Genomic DNA, 17614 nt, shown 5'->3' on the forward strand with positions numbered 1-17614 from the left:
TATTTCATAATCGCCTGTCCCTCCAGGACAAAGAGTAAATTACCAGAGGACCAATTCTTCTATGATCGTAGCAACATCTGTGCATTCGTGTTCCAGTACCACCGCCTTCAGGCTATCCCACCAACTACCACTTTATCATTTCGTATCATAATATTGTTATAATATCCATTAGTTTTTTTTATGTGTTTTTAAAAGCTCTGCCTGATATTGATATTAATCTATCGGATGATCTAGCGGCAATCCATTGTCTCGGAGCACAGCTCACCTACATACATAATTGATGACAGTCTGCAAGGTTGTACATTTATATTTATTTAATGAACAAGGAGAGTTCCTCACCTTGAAGTATTGTACAAAACAGATGGAGCAATCCATTTGCTCAATCTTTTTACATTAGATCATTTCAAAGGAGTGGGTGTTGGAAATAGAAGACCGGCGCATCACAAGACAGAATCATGTATCACATCTTCATTATCTACAATTACACAGTGTATTCCTCACACTGATCGTGGCCACATGATGCATGAAGCCAGCGATCACTGCAGGGGCAACAGGTGGCCCTTGATTGCGATTTTGACGATAGATCTAGTGGTCCTTTCCTTGATATCTTGGCGAGTGGTGATGCATGGTGGAAAGGGGATGGCTAGGATGAGGAGTCTATGGGTGCAAAGGATGGGAGGAGAAGCAGGCGATAATCTGCCATAAAAGGGGTCGAGCCAATGGATCCATTTGTAGACAAAGAAAAGGAGTTTGGAAAGGGAGTGATTCTGCGTGGATAACCACACCCTCAAATGAATGCAGTGTGGGGAGCGGAGGTATGAGGTTGCAGAGGGTGTTGGTAGGAGCAGGAGGCTGGAGCCTGGAGCAGTAATCCTGCCTGTTAAGGACTAGAGCTGAGGTAAGTGCTTTAGTTGAGTAAAAGGTCATATGGCAACAAGTTCTCCCGATGTTCAGCAGAGTGAGCCTGGCAGTCTGGCCCTGGAAGGGATCAACTGTTCGAGTTAAAGGGTGCGCCCAACAAGGACCTCCAAGGTGCCAGCTGTGGGGGATGAGGGTTAGGTGATCAGGTGGAAAGCATCTCGGAGAGAGGCTGGCATAGGGCGTAGCATAAGAGGCCAGAAGAAATATCACTTAAATGTTCACATTAAGCATCAGGCAATGTAGTGTCATTCAGTAACAAATCACGGACAGACGATCTGGGCGAAGGATATGAACAAGCAAAAAATTGGAATATCCTCGGCAGTCGTGGGAGGCGATGAGCTTGCTAAGAGAGAGGCCTAGAGTGTCAAAAGGCTGCAGGGTTCTGGTCTTTCAGCAATCTGCAAGTGGTGCAGTGTGTTCCTCCTGTGTCCTGTAACTAGTTAGCTATAATCTTACATTTCTTTTAGACAATCCTGCGCATTCTTGGTCCACAGGGGACTAGACTTCATATTTTGCCAGAGGTTCCCTACGTTTCCTTGTTGTCGATCCCACTTTTTCTTTCATTGTTTTTATGGCAATTAGTGAAATATATAGTCACTTATGTTATGGAGAGTCTCCGGTCATAGGAATGCTGAAAGTGGCAGCAGAGTAGGACGGCCAGGCACACTAAGGCTGTAGCTTCACACTGAGGTACTACAACGCTGAAGATTTATTCTTGCACGCCCTCTACGCAGCTCTTCTGTGTCTGGCCTGTGCTTTTTAAATTCATTGGCTGCATTTGACACCATAACCTCTGGTAGGATGAGGTTACAATAATGTTGTACTATACCCGTGAAAAATATCAAAACTTCATCCTTGCGAAAGGTTTTTCAAGAACAATATCGTTCAACTGTAGTCCTATTTGGCGAGGCCGGATTCACCAAATCCATCCTCACTGAATATGAGTAATCGTAACGACAGCCCACCGATGTATATGCACACCTGACGTATAGTTGCAGAAGGCATGGTCCGATATGTGTGCGGCGTACAGAGGCAGGAAGGAAGATAAATGGGCGACTGAGGAAGCACATGTAAGATGGATTTGGGACAGCAGTGGGCATGGCAGGGTAGAGGAGGAACAGAGAAGAATGGCGACGGGATGGAAGAAAAGCCGGCAATCCGGTTATGCGGGGTGTGAAGGGAGAGGGTTATGTGGGGCATAACCCCAAGCTAGGCAGAAAGAAGCTGAGGAGGAGGAAGGAGCTGAATCATTTTAAGCGATTCGTTCAGGAGGTAGGATCGGTGGGTGAATTTCAGTGAGTCAGCAGCTCACAATTGGAGGTGTTGCACTTCTGCACAAACATATAGATCCTACGATTCTTTTGTTCTCATTTACATATATAATCTGCAATTTGTAAGAGCAGTAAATACCTTCGAGGGACCATGCCTCACTCCGGTATTAGGATTAACAGCACGTATGTGCGTGATGTTGCTTACATAGTGCAGAGTGTTCTTGAGTACAGTAGGGGAAGAAGGAAGTGGTGTGGGACACATATCGATCGCTTCGATTCCATGTGTGGGTGATTAGTTAGTGTGTATTTCTATGGTTCAGTGCTTCTTCCCATCTGTTTAATATTTCATTCTTAGGAGAAATGGGTGCTTGACTTTGATTAGTACATTGGATTTCTGCTAGCCATTCGAATTAATTTTAAAGTTGCCCAAATCAAAGTGGTCTGAGAGCCCTCCTATCACAGATGTCTGTTGCGGGTTCTTTTCCACGCATGCGGTTGTGTTCCTTTCAAGGTCTCCTTTAGTAGCTGTTGCATTCATGTGCCATTTCTGGTTGTGTAGTTTCATTTCTAGAGATGTTGATAATCTGTGCATTTCCCTTTTACTTCCCACTGTATCTCTTCATTGCACATAAACATGTTAACACAACGGCTCAATTTCTTGCATCTGTACATCATGTGTCATTGGTGTAGTTGGCAGATGTGCTTGGGTTACTGTAGAAGGGTATCATTCCATTTTATATTTGTGAAGTTCTCTTCTACTGTAGCTTACACTGTTATTTCCTCCTTGCTCGTGTATCCCACTGCCTCCTGTTGCACATACATCTTACTGAGTTAGTGGCCTTTTAAAAAAGAATAAGTAAGTTGTTTTCGCAATGGTTTGTATTGTTTATCAATCTTGTGTTTCTTCTTTCAGCATACATGGTGCTTCACCTAATGTGTATTTTCTATTCTCTTTCCTAGTTTCTCTCTTTTTAAATAGTTTTTCACTTTCTAATAAAATACCTCTGCTGGCTGTATGCAAGCAGCTGTAGACGCTGAATTGAAGATTTCAAACCTATGTTACACACATTGAGTTTCTCAAAGTCTAATCACTGTGGTATGTATCACGAGGAATGATCTTGTGGTAAACTCTTTCCCAAATTCATTACTTCTAAATCTTTTTCTGTGCGTTGATGTGCTGTTTTAATGTGTGTGCCTAATTGTGACTTTATGGCAAATGATTTTTCACACTCAGTACATGCGAAAGGCCTCTCTCCGGTATGGAATCTTCTTTCATGTACTACGACAGATGCAGGTCTAGTAAACTTCTCTCCACACTCCTTGCATTCATGTTTTTTTTTTCCTGTGTGACTTTGTTTTTTTTTTACTGTGTGACTTTTTCGGTGCAGTTGAAGGGCTGATCGGATAGTGAATATTTGTCCACATTCTTTGCATTCATATCTTTTTTTCTCTTTGTGACTTCTTCGGTGCAGTTGAAGGGCCGATCGCATAGTGAATATTTGCCCACATTCTTTGCATTCATATATTTTTTTCTCTTTGTGACTTTTTTGGTGCAGATGAAGGGCTGATCGGCTAGTGAATATTTGCCCACATTCTTTGCATTCATATCTTTTTTTCTCTTTGTGACTTTTTTGGTGCAGTTGAAGGGCCGATCGCATAGTGAATATTTGTCCACATTCTTTGCATTCATATATTTTTTTCTCTTTGTGACTTTTTTGGTGCAGTTGAAGGGCTGATCGGACAGTGAATATTTTCCCACATTCCTTGCATTCATGTATTTGTTTCTCTTTGTGACTTTTTAGGTGCAGTCGAAGAGCTGCTTGGATAATGAATATTTTCCCACATTCCTTGCATACGTAGGGTTTCTCTTCCAAATGAGTTTTTAAATGTCTACATAATGCAAAGTAGTTATTGTAGCTCCGATCGCACTGGGTGCATGGGAAGGTTTCGCCTATCACATACTGTGCATTGGAGCTTTCAGTTTTCACATCTTTAAGTACCTGGGATTGCTCAATGACGTCTTTGCCGCAAGTGTTCGATTCGCTGGTTCTATTTCGCTCATGAGATTTTTGATGATGGACGAGAGTTGAACTAGCGGCAAACGTTTTCCCACATTCAGCACACACGTGCGGTTTTTCTTCTGTATGAGACCGCATGTGCATAATTAATTGTGCGGATAGAGAGAATTTCTTCTCACATTCAGTGCATGCAAAGGACTTCACTCCAGTATGGAACCTTCTTTCGTGTACTGACATCGAGTTTTTCCTAGTAAAGCGCATTCCACATTCCTTGCACTGATGCGGCTTTTCTCCTGTGTGAGTTTTGTGGTGCAGGTCAAGAGTTGATCGGACGCTGAAACTTTTTCCGCATTCATTGCAAGCATAGGGTTTCTCCCCAGTATGAGTTCTGTCATGTATTGTCAGGCCTGCACGACTAGCGTAACTTTTATCACATTTACTACATGCATATGTTTTCTCTCTCATTGATTGTAACTTTAAGCATTGACTTTTCATATCTTTGCGTAAATGTGGTTGTTGAATCAAATCTTGTGCACATGTGATAGTCACATTGGGTTTCTCTTCCATGTGCCCTTTTTCATGCGTCAAGAATAATGGCTGTGCAGCAACCCCATTTTCAAGTTCACTGCATATGTGTGCTTTCTCCTCTGTGTGCTTTCCCATATGCACAAGTAATTGTGAACTTACACTGAAACCTTCCTTGCATTCGGTACAAGCAGAAGGCTTCTCTGGGGTATGCAATCTTCGTACATGTACTAGCATAGATGCCTGTGTTGAAAATCTTTGGTCGCATTCTTTGCATTTATACGGGTTTTCCTCTGTGTGTGCATTTGCGTGCAATGCAAGAGATGCACGGTCATTGAAGCCTCTCCCACACTCCTTGCATGCATATGGTTTCTCCCCAGTATGTTTTCTCACATGTCGGAGTAAGTATACGCGACTCGTGCAAACTTGATCACACACGTTGCATGTATATTCTTGCCCAGCTTGTCCTAGTCCCTCCATGTTGTGTGTTATCAGATGTGTAAGTAATTGCGCAAGCTGAACAAAACATTTTCCACATATGTTACACGCATGGGTCTTTTCTCGCCTGTGATTTTTTTGATGTAATACAAGATGTGATCCTGCAGTAAAGCCTTCACCACATGTGTTGCACACATGCCGTTTTTCCTCTGTATGAGTTTTCATGTGTAGAAGCAATTGTGAGCTCGCACTAAACCTTTTCTCACATTCATTGCATTCGAAAGGCTTCTCTCCTGTATGGCATCTTCGTGTATGGATCGATAAATAATAGCTCCTGGTAAAGCTTTGCGCACATTCTTTGCATTTATAAGGCTTCTCTCCAGTATGAGTTCTTCGTTGTGATATAAGAGATGTCTTGACACTGAAGCTACTTTGCTCCTTCCTTGGATGGCAAGGTTCCATATTGACAAGTAATTGTGAAGTAGTGTTGAATTCGACCTCATTTGTTTCAGGTTGATGGGGTTTAGTTCCTGTGGGATCAAGAGTTGGGTGGGTGCTGTCGTGTTGCGCACATTCCATGCCTGTAGCCAGCATCGTCTGTGTGTGCGTTTGCTCATGTGAAAGTAATTGGGAGTTATCAGTAAAAATGCTTCCACATTCCTTACATGTGTAAAGTGTGTCTCTGGTTTGTATTTGTGTGTGTCTAAACAGTTCTGAGTTCTGAATGAAACTGCTCTCAGGTTTACTAGATGCATCCGATGTTTTTAACGAGTAGATCTTCTGTTCATCTATAACAGGGATCGGCAAACTATGGCTCTCCAGATTTTTGGGACTCCAACTACCATGAGCCCTAGCCAGCATAGTCAATGGTGAGGGATCATGGGAGTCATAGTTCAAAACACCTGGAGAGCTGTAGGTTGAAGATCTCTGATCTAAAACAAGGGAGCTGGCTTTCACGTTTTCACCAGACATGTTAGATGTACATGGTTTGTCTTCTGCATGGACTAGCGCATGTTCTTGAAACGCAGAGCTTTCTGCAAAATGTTCTCCACACATATGGCAAAGGTAACATTTTCCACCTGAGCAGCATGCTTGGTGTGCCACGTGACAAGATGTGTCAATCAATTCTCTTTCACATTTGATGTGTGTGTTTACATCAGCAGTAGTTGTATTCTCATACTCTCGCCAATCCTCAGGATTCTCTTCTTTGACCATAACCGGTGGTTGGGCCACCTCCGAGTAGTTAAAGCCATGTCCTCTAGCTCCGGTACTTGTGCAGAGTTTTTCTGCGCCATTTTCCTTTGGTTCCAAATACTTTCTTGTTTTGTTGTCAACCGTGTCATACTCATGGTCTTCACCAAGGCCACTTCTTGCAGAAGTATTTTCTTTCATTTGTAATGTAGGTGTTTGATCAATTCATCCTTGCTTCACAGAGTCCAATACCTTCTTATCAGTTGTTCCTGACGGACGGCATCTCATCTGGACATGGCTTCTGGTCATAGCTGCATTTGCCGGCAGAAGAGACACTGTTGCGATAGTATGTACACTGCGGGCGATAATGAGAAAGTCAAATGTTAACAAGATCATTTTAAATTCAGGATATGTAGACAAAGCAGAATTACTTCAATGACCCAAAGGCAGTAATGCGCATCCTATTCCCTTCCTCTGCATCTCTCCACCCTACATTTGGCCCTGCTATAATACATTCTTTCATAAGGCCTCAATTTCCAATCTCCAGGAGTGTAAAAAGAAAGCCCTAAAAACAGGCGTGAAGGTATTAGCTCTGTCTTTCCACCTTTTTTAAAGTTCTGTGAGATTGCATAGGTTTTTTGGGGAAGAGTGAGTGCACGGGACAGACCATTTCCACCTTTCATTGCATTCCCCTTTCAAAAACCACTTAGTTTGAACCCAGCATGACACTTTCATGTTGGTGTAAAACAAATGGAGTCCTTCGTAATCTGCCCTTTTTAGAACCTGCTACAAGCAGGTGGATTCTATAGGAACCCTAAATTGCAGGTTTGGGGGCATTCATACTTTTGCCCTATGAAGAACAAAACAAACACATAAAGGTGATATGCCTGTTTTCATGTTTTCTTTGTACTGTGTAATACAAATGTTGAAAATTGCACAGAGGTGACCTTTTTGTATGAAAGTGTAGATGTAGAGTTCACACTGTACAATTGACTCATTCTTCAAAATCAGTCCTTAGTGCTTTTCCCCCTAAAGAAATAAGAGAGGACACTGGAGCAAAGAGGCAGCAGTTAAGTGGTTCCACAACTGGGCCTTGCCTTTAGAACCCCAGCATTTGCAAGAATGCCAAACCGTCCCTCAGCATAGATTGCAAGAACTATAAACATCTGTCAAAAGTTACCCCAGAGCAAGAGGCCAGCAACATGATGCAAGACAACCGTAAAAGGCTGTTGCTCAGGTCGAGATGTATCAGTCTGACACACGCCTGGGCTGGGTTCACTTACCACGGCAACAGAAAAATCAAAAAGCATACTTTTATTTGGAACAAGGTGTGGCTGTCTCACATGCAAACATGCATCAAGTCTTTGCAACACATCAGAATATCAGCAGAGCTTTCTCTGTCCACCATTTCTGCTGCCCTAATGACACGCATTATGTCCTCATTTCTCTAGGAAAGCATTGAGGTTCTGGAGCGTCCTTTAGGAGCGCCACATCTAGCCAAGATAGACAACACCTAAACCTAATCTCTACTTCACTCTATTCAATAGACTGTGACGAAGTGGGACCCCAACATCAGAGGAACCTGAAGGAGCAGTGAGGATCCAGCGAGGCATCCTGTAGAAAATTCAAATCCTGGAATCAATAAAGGCCTTGAGGTGTGTGAGAAACCTGAAGGTGTTTCACACGCTAATCCCCAGGGATCTGACATTTAGGTGGCCAGGACACAGCCATTGCTTTTGGATACAGTTTTTTGGGGTGGACCAGTGCAGGACGATCACCTGAGTGAGGGGTCCTCTGTGAGAGGAAGTGGGACACCGGATGGCGGGACGCAGTATCCCCTTCCCTGTAACACCTTTACCCCATACTACCAGGATAATTAGGAATGCAATCGCCCCTCCCCCTTTTTACCAACACAAACACTTTCTCACGGACAGCTCAAAGTGAGAGAAAATGGACTAACATCCGAGCTGTATACCTGACATGTCCCGATACAATGGTCAGGCAGGGTCAGGCAATTACTGATCATTACACACACACACCTGACTTCCATCACACTTCGCCACACGGATAAAAGGCAGAGCATGACAGCACACTCCAAGCAAGGCAAAGCACCGAAGGAAGCAGCGGTTCCAAGATCGCAGTTTAACACAAGGCTAAAGACGGTAAAACCGAACAGGATTGCAAGGAGGGAAGTGCCTTTGACCTTTTCATTGAAAGACAGTTCATGAGAGGGCGCTAGAGGGCCACCCAAGATGGCCGCCTCCTAAGAGAGCTCCGTTGGGCTCCAATGAATCCTGATCCATCGTAGCCCCTGTGGTCGCTAAACCTATCCAGTTTGCAGCTGTGCACACTCCCGACACCCTGCAGAACATCTTGGTGTGACTCCCATGCCAAACCGATAGCTGACGCCCGAGTTCTCCTGCCTGCTGTCTGGGGCCTGCCGATCGCCGCCAGAAGCGAGGGGTGTCTTCCCGTGTATCCGCGCCAGCATACGCAGCAGACGATCGGAACTGCGCGCCGAGCCGCACGGGAGGGCGGGTGGACGTGGGCGCGACAGCGTCCTAGAGACCGGGCGGTCTCCGTTCCCGCAGCGGCCCGAAGTCCTGCGGAGTCCAGGTAGGGGGACGCAGCTGGAGGCGGGCGGGGTAACATATCATCCGGGCGCGGTAGCCCTCGCTCTCCTCGCCCCACACCGGCGCCTTCTGTGTCAGGCGTCCGGACGTGAGGACGCTGAGGTGGCGGAGTGATCCCCCGCGGAGTAGCCCCGGCGAGTCCTCTCTGGCCGGCTCGCCCTCTGCGTGCGACTCCGAGAGGAGCCTGGGAGCCGGGGACAGCGCTGAGGCCCGCGTTTGAATGCCTGAGCTGCAACTCCTCCAGGACCATCCTGATTTGTACCAGCCGAAGATCCTGGCGATACCACACTCCAGAGGAGGAACCGAGGGTCTCCGCCCGCTGGCGCGATTTGGGAGGCAAGCCTGTCCCCATACCCCCTCCCAAAGTAAATAGTGGGAGAAGGAAAACTTCACTTAGAGCTCCATTTTGTCCGTGAATGAACACTGAAGTGTGTTCCCTGAAGCCGCATCCTGCGTGAGCTCCGAGGCCACGCTCCACTGGCACGACAACGTCAGGCAAACCGCAGCTGAACCAGCTGGTTCCCCCAAACTCGGAGTCCAACCGGAAGCTTTCTCCTCCCTGGCTCACCATACCTCTTCTTTGGTATCCAATATTCTCACTGGCCACCATGGGAAAACTAGACAAAACCCAGAAGAAGCTACACTTTGAGGCCAACTCTCAACATAAAACTGCATCCAATAGCAGATCTGCATCCCCTACACAGGACATTGGAGCCTCCGAAGACCAGACACCCCACCAAGACATCAGGGAGATCCTGATGGATCTGAAGACCGGTATCAGCGGGTTGGGATGCAAATTAGACACCCTGTCGACCAAAGTGGACCAACTCCAACATAGACTCGATAAACATGCCGACAGGCTCGACAACGTAGAACAACGTGTGTCCGACCTGGATGATGGGACCGCGGCCCTGACCACTCGGGTCCAAGCACTTGAAACCCAGATGAAGGTTGTGAGCGCCAAAAACGAAGATTTAGAGGGCCGTTCTCGGAGGAACAATGTCAGGATCACAGGAATTAGAGAACAACAAATCACAGGCAAGATGGAAGATTTCGTCGAACAAATGTGCATAACCCTGTTCGGGAAGGAGACCCTATCGCAGCTGTTTGTCATAGAAAGAGCGCACAGAGTACCAAATACAAGACCGGCACCTGGCATGCCCCCAAGACCGATAATAGCAAGGCTGCTGAATTACAAAGATCGCGATGCAGTGTTACAAGCGGCCAGAATCAAAGGGAATCTGCAATATGACGGCGACTCCGTCCAGTTTTTTCCCGACTTCTCTCAAGCAGTCCAAGCGCAAAGAAGATCTTACTTATCCGTCAAACGACGCCTACAGGACAATCAGATCCTCTATTCCATGCTATATCCGGCGAAACTCCGTATTCAACACGAAGGGAAGGCGCAATTTTTCAATTCCCCAGACGAGGCCAGTGAGTATCTAGATCGGGCTGGCTGCAAGACCACTGGCAACAATCCGAGACCTAGGCGTGAAGATCGTGCGAGAAGAAACCCTCCGTGACACAGAATCTCGCACATGAGTGACGAGCTCCTTTACACCCTTATCTTTAATACACAATGATCACCACAGGGATGAACTACTGTCGTTACTGGGGGCCCGGCACCCTCTTGGTGGGCTACTAGCGCCCCCAGCACTGCAATGTTTTCAGAGCTGTTCTCAAGGGAGGGACCTCCGTTGACCTGGTCCAATTTTGGATTGACCATGCAAGGGAGGGTATACACAGCGTGGGCCTGTTGGGGGTTGCCTATGCAGGGATGGGATTTCAAAGTTACTAAGTTGGCCCCCGTTAACCAGTTACGTTCGAGCATGCGACGATCGCGGATCACTTGTCCAAAACCTATGTTGCACAATCAGCCCCTCTACGCTTTTGAACACTATCCGATCCACTTGATCAGTGTGGCACCGGGTTCCACATCTCCACTGCTGCAAGATGGGCACACTTAAAGTCGCAACCTGGAACATCAGAGGAGGCAACCAGCCCTCCAAACTCCGGAAAGTTCTGCAATATTTAAGGCGCCACAAAATCAATATCGTCATGCTGCAAAAAACTCACCTCACGCCATAGAGAGAGCAACATTGGGCCCGCTCATGGGGCTGTCATAGATACTTTTCCTCGTACTCTTCATATGCGAGAGGAGTCGCGATATTGATCGACAAGAAAGCCAACTTCAGCCTGATCAGATGAGGAGGGTAGATCTCTGTTGGTGCGGGGCCTACTTGCTGGGAAAGAAATAGTTCTGGTGAACACCTATGCCCCCAATGTAGACGGACCGAATTCCTTTAACTGGGTCATGTCAAACTTGGGCGCCCACACCTCTGCCACAATCATTTAGGGTACAGATCTTAACACCCCTCTGGCCCCCCAGTTCGACAAATCACATGGTTCAGGCAACAGTATTTCCAAGGCCAGCCGCCAGGTCACAGAGATTTGTCAGTCCTATGAGCTGTTTGACATATGGAGACACTTACATCCGAACTCCCGAGACTACACCTTCCACTCAGCGGTGCACAATACCAGCTCCCGCATCGACTATCTACTAGTCTCCATCCACAGTCCATACAGTTGGGGCCCCTGCCTTATTCTGCCACGCTCGCTCTCCGACCATTCCATGGTCACGCTTGAGTTTACACTATCCACGACCCCGAGGATACCCGTGGGCTGGCGATTCAAGACGGGCTCGCTTTCTGACCAGGTCTTTGCAGACGACCTTCAACAAGATATCACCACCTTTCTTGAAATAAACCAGGGGTCAGTGGACTCAGCTGTAACCCTATGGGAAACTCTAAAATGCTACGTGAGAGGCCAATGCATGGCCAGAGAAAATAGCATCCTGAAGCTGATCAGGCGTGAACTGACAAATAGTGAACAACGCCTTAAAAACCTCGAAAACAAATTAACAACATCCCCGGACACACAAACCCAGGCCGAGCTACGATTGGAATTGTCAAAATTTCATGAGACAGCCGACCGTGAACTGAAATTCCTGGGGCGCAAGCATAAGATCAGACAATACGGGGAGGGACAGAAACCTGGGGCGCTCCTCGCTCGCCTTCTGAGATTGGATCAGGCACTCCCTAGAGTAGAATGCATCAAAGACACGCAAGGGAACCTGGCATACACTGACGAGGAAATGGTGACCATATTCCATAAATTCTATCAGGAACTGTACAGTTCTCGAATCACTACAAACCCCGAAGAGCTTCAGAACTATCTCAACGACTCCGAACTGTACTGGGTGATACATGACCTCCGAGAACCACTGAATAACCCCATCACGCAAGAGGAAATCACTGAGGCAATAAAATCTCTCCCAAACACCAAAGCCCCCGGCCCTGATGGTCTCACCGGCGAATTTTACAAAGCGCACATATCCACGCTGGCCCCGCTACTCCTCCAAGTATATGATGAGGCCTTAGAGCGAGGAATTCTCCCACCCACCCTCCGTGAAGCCAATGTAGTCCTTCTCCACAAAGCAGGCAAGCCCCAGGACGACTGCGCCTCATATAGGCCGATATCACTTATTAGCCTTGACAACAAAATCCTGGCCAAGATCCTAGCAAAACGTCTCCTCCCCCTCATGATCGCACTAGTCCTGGGTGACCAGGCCGGCTTTATACCGGGTCGTAACACCACATATGGTATCCGCAGACTGTTTGGAGTCATTGCAGCACTTGACCCCACACACCAAGCTACTGCAGTTTTGTTAGACGCTGAGAAGGCCTTCGACTCTGTCGAATGGCCGTATCTCTTTGCAACACTCACGCAAATGGGGCTGGGAAAACGCTTTATTGAATTGGTCTCACTGCTGTATAAGGACCCCTGCTCCTACATTACCCTCGGCACTGCAAGATCCCCAGGCATCAAATTAGAACGAGGTACTAGACAGGGATGTCCTCTTTCGGCCCTCATATTTGCCTTGGTCATGGAACCTTTGGCGTCCAGGCTAAGAACACATCGAGCCAACAGAGGCATCACCCTCGGCCCACATAAACTGATCGTCTCCCTATATGCAGACGACGTGATGCTGTTCGTTAAAGACCCCCAAATCAACCTTAACCCAATCATGCGCGAGGTGATCCGATTTAGCGGCATTTCTGGCCTCAAAATAAACCACTCTAAGTCGGTTATATTCCCGCTTACAAAAGCCACCTCCAGATTTCGGGATGATCACGGATTTCAATGGGAAAGCACCGGGGTTCGCTACCTTGGCATTCTCATGTCACTTCAGCACGAGGAGATCTTCAAGGATAACTATGGGCAGGTACTTCGTTCCCTTCAGGAGCGCATCCAACGTTGGAAATCGCTTCCCTTAACGCTCTGGGGGAGAGTCTCACACTAACTAAGATGATAATTCTCCCTAAACTCCTCTATCTGTTTACGAACATACCCCTGATACTCCCACGATCATTAATTCAGAAAATCAGAAGCCTTATTCTAGATCTAGTTTGGGCTGGGAAACCCGCTAGAGTTGCATATACGACACTGACCTTACCAATAACACAGGGGGGCCTGGCACTTCCCGATATCGAGAAGTACTACTGGGCCGCACAAGCCCAATTTTTGAGCCACTGGTATGCCACTGACTACGTCCGCCCACATGTACAAGTCGAACGCGCCCTGGCCTCCCCAGACCTCTTAACAGCGGTCATCCTGAGCAATCTCCCGGTTCCTTACAACACTCTGAACACAGTTTTGTCTTCATATGCCATCTGGGGGAAAATTGCACGTAAATACGAAATACAAACGAGATACTCCCCTCTACTACCCATCAAATTTGTCCCGGGCATCCCCCTGACCAATGAGAAGGTTTTTCTAATATGGCTTGATAAAACTAATATTCGCTCAATCGGAGACCTCTTTCCAGAGGGGATGTTCCTAACCCCACAGGCGATCAGGGAGAGGGGCGGCACCACCTCACTGGATATTTTTCTCTATTTTAGGTTACGGCACACCCTACAGGCACACTTCCCAACATTCCCCAAACAACCGCCAACATGGACCCTACTTCACAATGTGATCCAGGCGAGGGGCGAGGGGAGGCTAGTATCCACAATTTACAGCTCACTGCCCGCTGACACATCGGGGACCACCAGAAAGGCAAAGCAGAGATGGGAAGCGGCCCTTCACACCACAATTCCCGACGACGATTGGGCATATATCCTCCGACAGACCCAAAAAGTTGCCCTGAACACCCGCTTTAAGCAGATCCATTTTAACTTTGTCCACCAAACATACTACACACCCCAAAAGAGACATCGACATCACCCCGGAACATCAGATCAATGTGAAAGATGCGGCGCCCCGCCGCTGACTTCATCCATTTAGCGTGGCACTGCCCAGGAATAGCCCGCTTTTGGTCCTCAGTCCTACAGCACTCAAGTGACGTGATAGGTGAAACACTAGGCCCCGACCCGACCATCGCACTTTTATCTGCGACAAAACACCTCCAAACCCCAATCCGGAAATTAGCTTCACTGCTCCTGGTGCTCGCCCGTAGAAGGATAGCCTTGGCATGGGGCCGAGGTCCCCTTCCCTCCTTTACAACATGGAAGAAAGATATTTTATACTGTCAAGACCTAGATCCTGAATTCACTCGGACCCTTCCTCTACATGCGCGACCGCCTGATATCTGGGCCCCCTATGTCAACTACTTACTCTCTGCCCCTGATTCTGTGAGTTCTCAATCCTGATCCCACAAGAGATATCGTCAATACAGCTCGCCTCCCGCAACTCATCACGTACACCCCGCGAAATAAAATCTGATGCTGATGAATCCTATCAATGACTGTCCGACAAGCGACCTCTGTGAAAGTTGCATATGCTGTGAACGTACTGCGTAACGTTTGTTTCCTGCTTGATGAAAGCAGACTGTTATTGTTTATGTTTGCTAAAAACCAAAATAAATAATAAAAAAAAAAAAAAAGACAGTTCATTTCAGAAACCTTCGCGAATAGGAAACGTAAGAACAGGAATTGGGGCTGTAGAAAGCTCCTTTGTGTGTCAGAGATACCCGGGGCTCGCCCCTGTTGATAGTCAAAGCAGGGAGAATCGTTTGCAGCTGTGGTACTGACCTTGGCTCCTATTATAAATGATTTCCAGTGAAGCCAGTACAGCCGGTGAGCTGGGGAGACTGATACCAGACCGTGTTGAAGCGAAGGTTGCAAGCAGCAACATTGTATAATCAAAACTGAAGAGAACAGTGTATGAAGGGTATGTGGTAAGCGACTCAAACACAATTCCCACCTTCAGCTGCATCAGAAAAACATTTTTGGGCAGAGGGTGCCATGTGTCGATGGCATCGAGTCGATATCGCTCGGAAGACCTCCGTCAAGGGGGATGTCATCCGAGGGTATATGCAGCATGCGCGGCGTGCCTGTTTTTCCCCTACTCGTGTAGCTCAGATTCCCATAAACACGGGCATGACAGTACTCAGCCTCGGTGGAACAGAAGTTGTAATAGCATGGGCAATTCTACAGAGGGGTGGGTTGGGAGGGCGATGAGGAATATGTTGGAGGAACATCCAGTCGAAAGAACGTTACCAGCGGTAAGTAACTTGTTCTTCGAATGGATTGTGTCCTCCAACGTATTCCTCATCTTTGACAGACTCCCAAAGCAGTGTAAATGATAGGAGGATGGTGTAGAATTTACAATTTTAAGTATTTTAAAGGGCAGAATAAAGTACTGCCTTACCAAAGGCAACATCCTGAGCATGGGAATCATCCAGAGAATATTGCTTTGTAAATATGTTTATTGATGACCACGTTGCAGCAACACATTTGTTCCTAATAGGAACGCCCCTCTGAAGGGCTGTAGACGTAGCCATGCCCAAGGTGGAATGAGCATGCAGACCGTCACGAGAGTCTTTCCCTGCAAGCCTCATTCAGATATGGTGAGAATGATCCATCCAGACAAGGTCTGCTTTGAAACAGACTGTCCTAATTTGTGTCCAGTACACCCTATAAAGAACTGGTCGTCTGCTCTCAATTTTGACATTCTGGAGATGTTAAAACATAACGCTGTCCTAGGGTCCAACCTATGGAGCCTTTCCTCTTCTTTGCCAGGATGAGGTGGCGGATAAAAAGAAGGCAGAACAATCTTCTGGCTTAAATGAAAGTCTGAAACTACCTTTGGCAAAAAGGAGGGCTTTACCCTTAAAATAACCCTATCCTTGTGGAATATGGTAAAGAGTGGCTTGGAAGAAAGTGCCTGCAACTCGCTCACTCTACGGGCAGATGTTAAAGCAATCAATAGTATTGTCTTAAAGTTAACAACCTTAATGGACAAATGTGCAAAGGTTCAAATGGAGCACACATGAGGACTTTGAAAACCAGGTTTAGGTCCCAGACAGGAACCTGAAAAGGAGATGGGGGTAACAAATTAGTAATCCCTTTTAGAAACGGAGTCACCGATGGGATCTTGAAATAAGAACATTCTTCTGATGAGCACTTAAATATTGACAGCGCCGCCAAATAGCCCTTAATGGTTCCAACCTGAAGGTCTGTATTGGCTAATGAGAGCAAGAATTATAAAACATCCAGAGTTTTACACTGAAAAAGATCAATATTCTTTTCTCTGCACCAGTCGCAAAACTTATTCCAACGGCAACGGTACAGAGATGTTGTTGCTGGCCTTCTGGCTGAAAGCAATAACTCCATTACATCATCCTAGAGGTCCCAATCTTTGTATCGCAACCTTTCAGAAACCAAGCATGAAGGTTGAGTGTCATGACCTCTGGAGGGAGAACCCGACCCTCCTCTAGAGAGAGAAGGTCCTCTCTTTTTGGAAGACGTATCGGAGGACAGATAGACATGTCCAGAAGGTCCAGGCACCACGTTCTCCTGGCCCAATCAGGGGCAATTAGGATCATGTGTTTCCTCAATCTTCTCATGGAGGTTTCTTCTTAAACTGCCCAGAACCAGAGCTGCATTGCCTCTCTGCAAAGTGATAGTAACCCTACACCTCCTCTCTTGTTGAGGTAGTACATGGCTACTGTGTTGTCCGTCATTATCAGGACATTCTTTCCTCGTACAGAGGGAAGAAAGGCCTTCAGTGCTAGTCTGATTGCCCTCAGCTCCAAAAGACTGATGTGTAGTTTGGACTCCAATGGAGACCAATAACCGCTGACTGCCAGATCGTTGTCGTGGGAGCCCCACCCCGTGAATTGGAATCTGAAGTCGGTCCGACATCTTTCCTGAGAACTGGGACCATTGTGTTCTGAGAGCCCTTTGGAGGATCTCATTCTCAGGCGGGCCTCTGGCACCAGAAAAACGCACAATGCCATGAGGCCGAGCAACCTCAAAAAAAAAAGGCCGGAAGATCTTGGGCATTCTGAAATTTGATTACCATCTGAAGAATATCCTGAGCCCTCATCTCGGGTGGCGAGCCCTTTCCCGAGGATGTATCTATAACTGCTGCGATGTAATGGAGCTTTTGGGAAGGTGTCATATGGGACTTCTTGTAATTGAGGGAGAAGCCCAGTCTGAAGAGAGTGACAGGTGACGTTGCGATGATCCATGACTTGTTTGGGAGAACACACCCTGATGAGCCAATTGTCCAGGTAGGGGTAGAATCCCCCCTCTCCTGAGACTCGCTG

At 46.9% G+C, this 17614-nt stretch overlaps 1 protein-coding gene across 2 annotated transcripts in view; it reads right to left on the minus strand.

The window, feature by feature from the left end:
• Positions 1-292: 292 nt before the first annotated feature.
• Positions 293-17614, minus strand: part of LOC138517015 (zinc finger protein 420-like) — a 98207-nt gene continuing 80885 nt past the window's right edge. For both annotated transcript variants that reach the window (XM_069632524.1, XM_069632523.1), the window contains exon 2: positions 293-6719. In XM_069632524.1, the coding sequence (XP_069488625.1) occupies positions 3296-6565 (3270 nt within the window). In that variant the 5' untranslated portion in view covers positions 6566-6719 and the 3' untranslated portion in view covers positions 293-3295. The remainder of the gene's footprint in view (positions 6720-17614) is intronic.

Source organism: Ambystoma mexicanum, chromosome 6q (genome assembly GCF_040938575.1).
Source record: "Ambystoma mexicanum isolate Mex_15411 chromosome 6q, UKY_AmexF1_1, whole genome shotgun sequence".
In the NCBI taxonomy this organism is placed as follows: Eukaryota; Metazoa; Chordata; class Amphibia; order Caudata; family Ambystomatidae; genus Ambystoma; species Ambystoma mexicanum.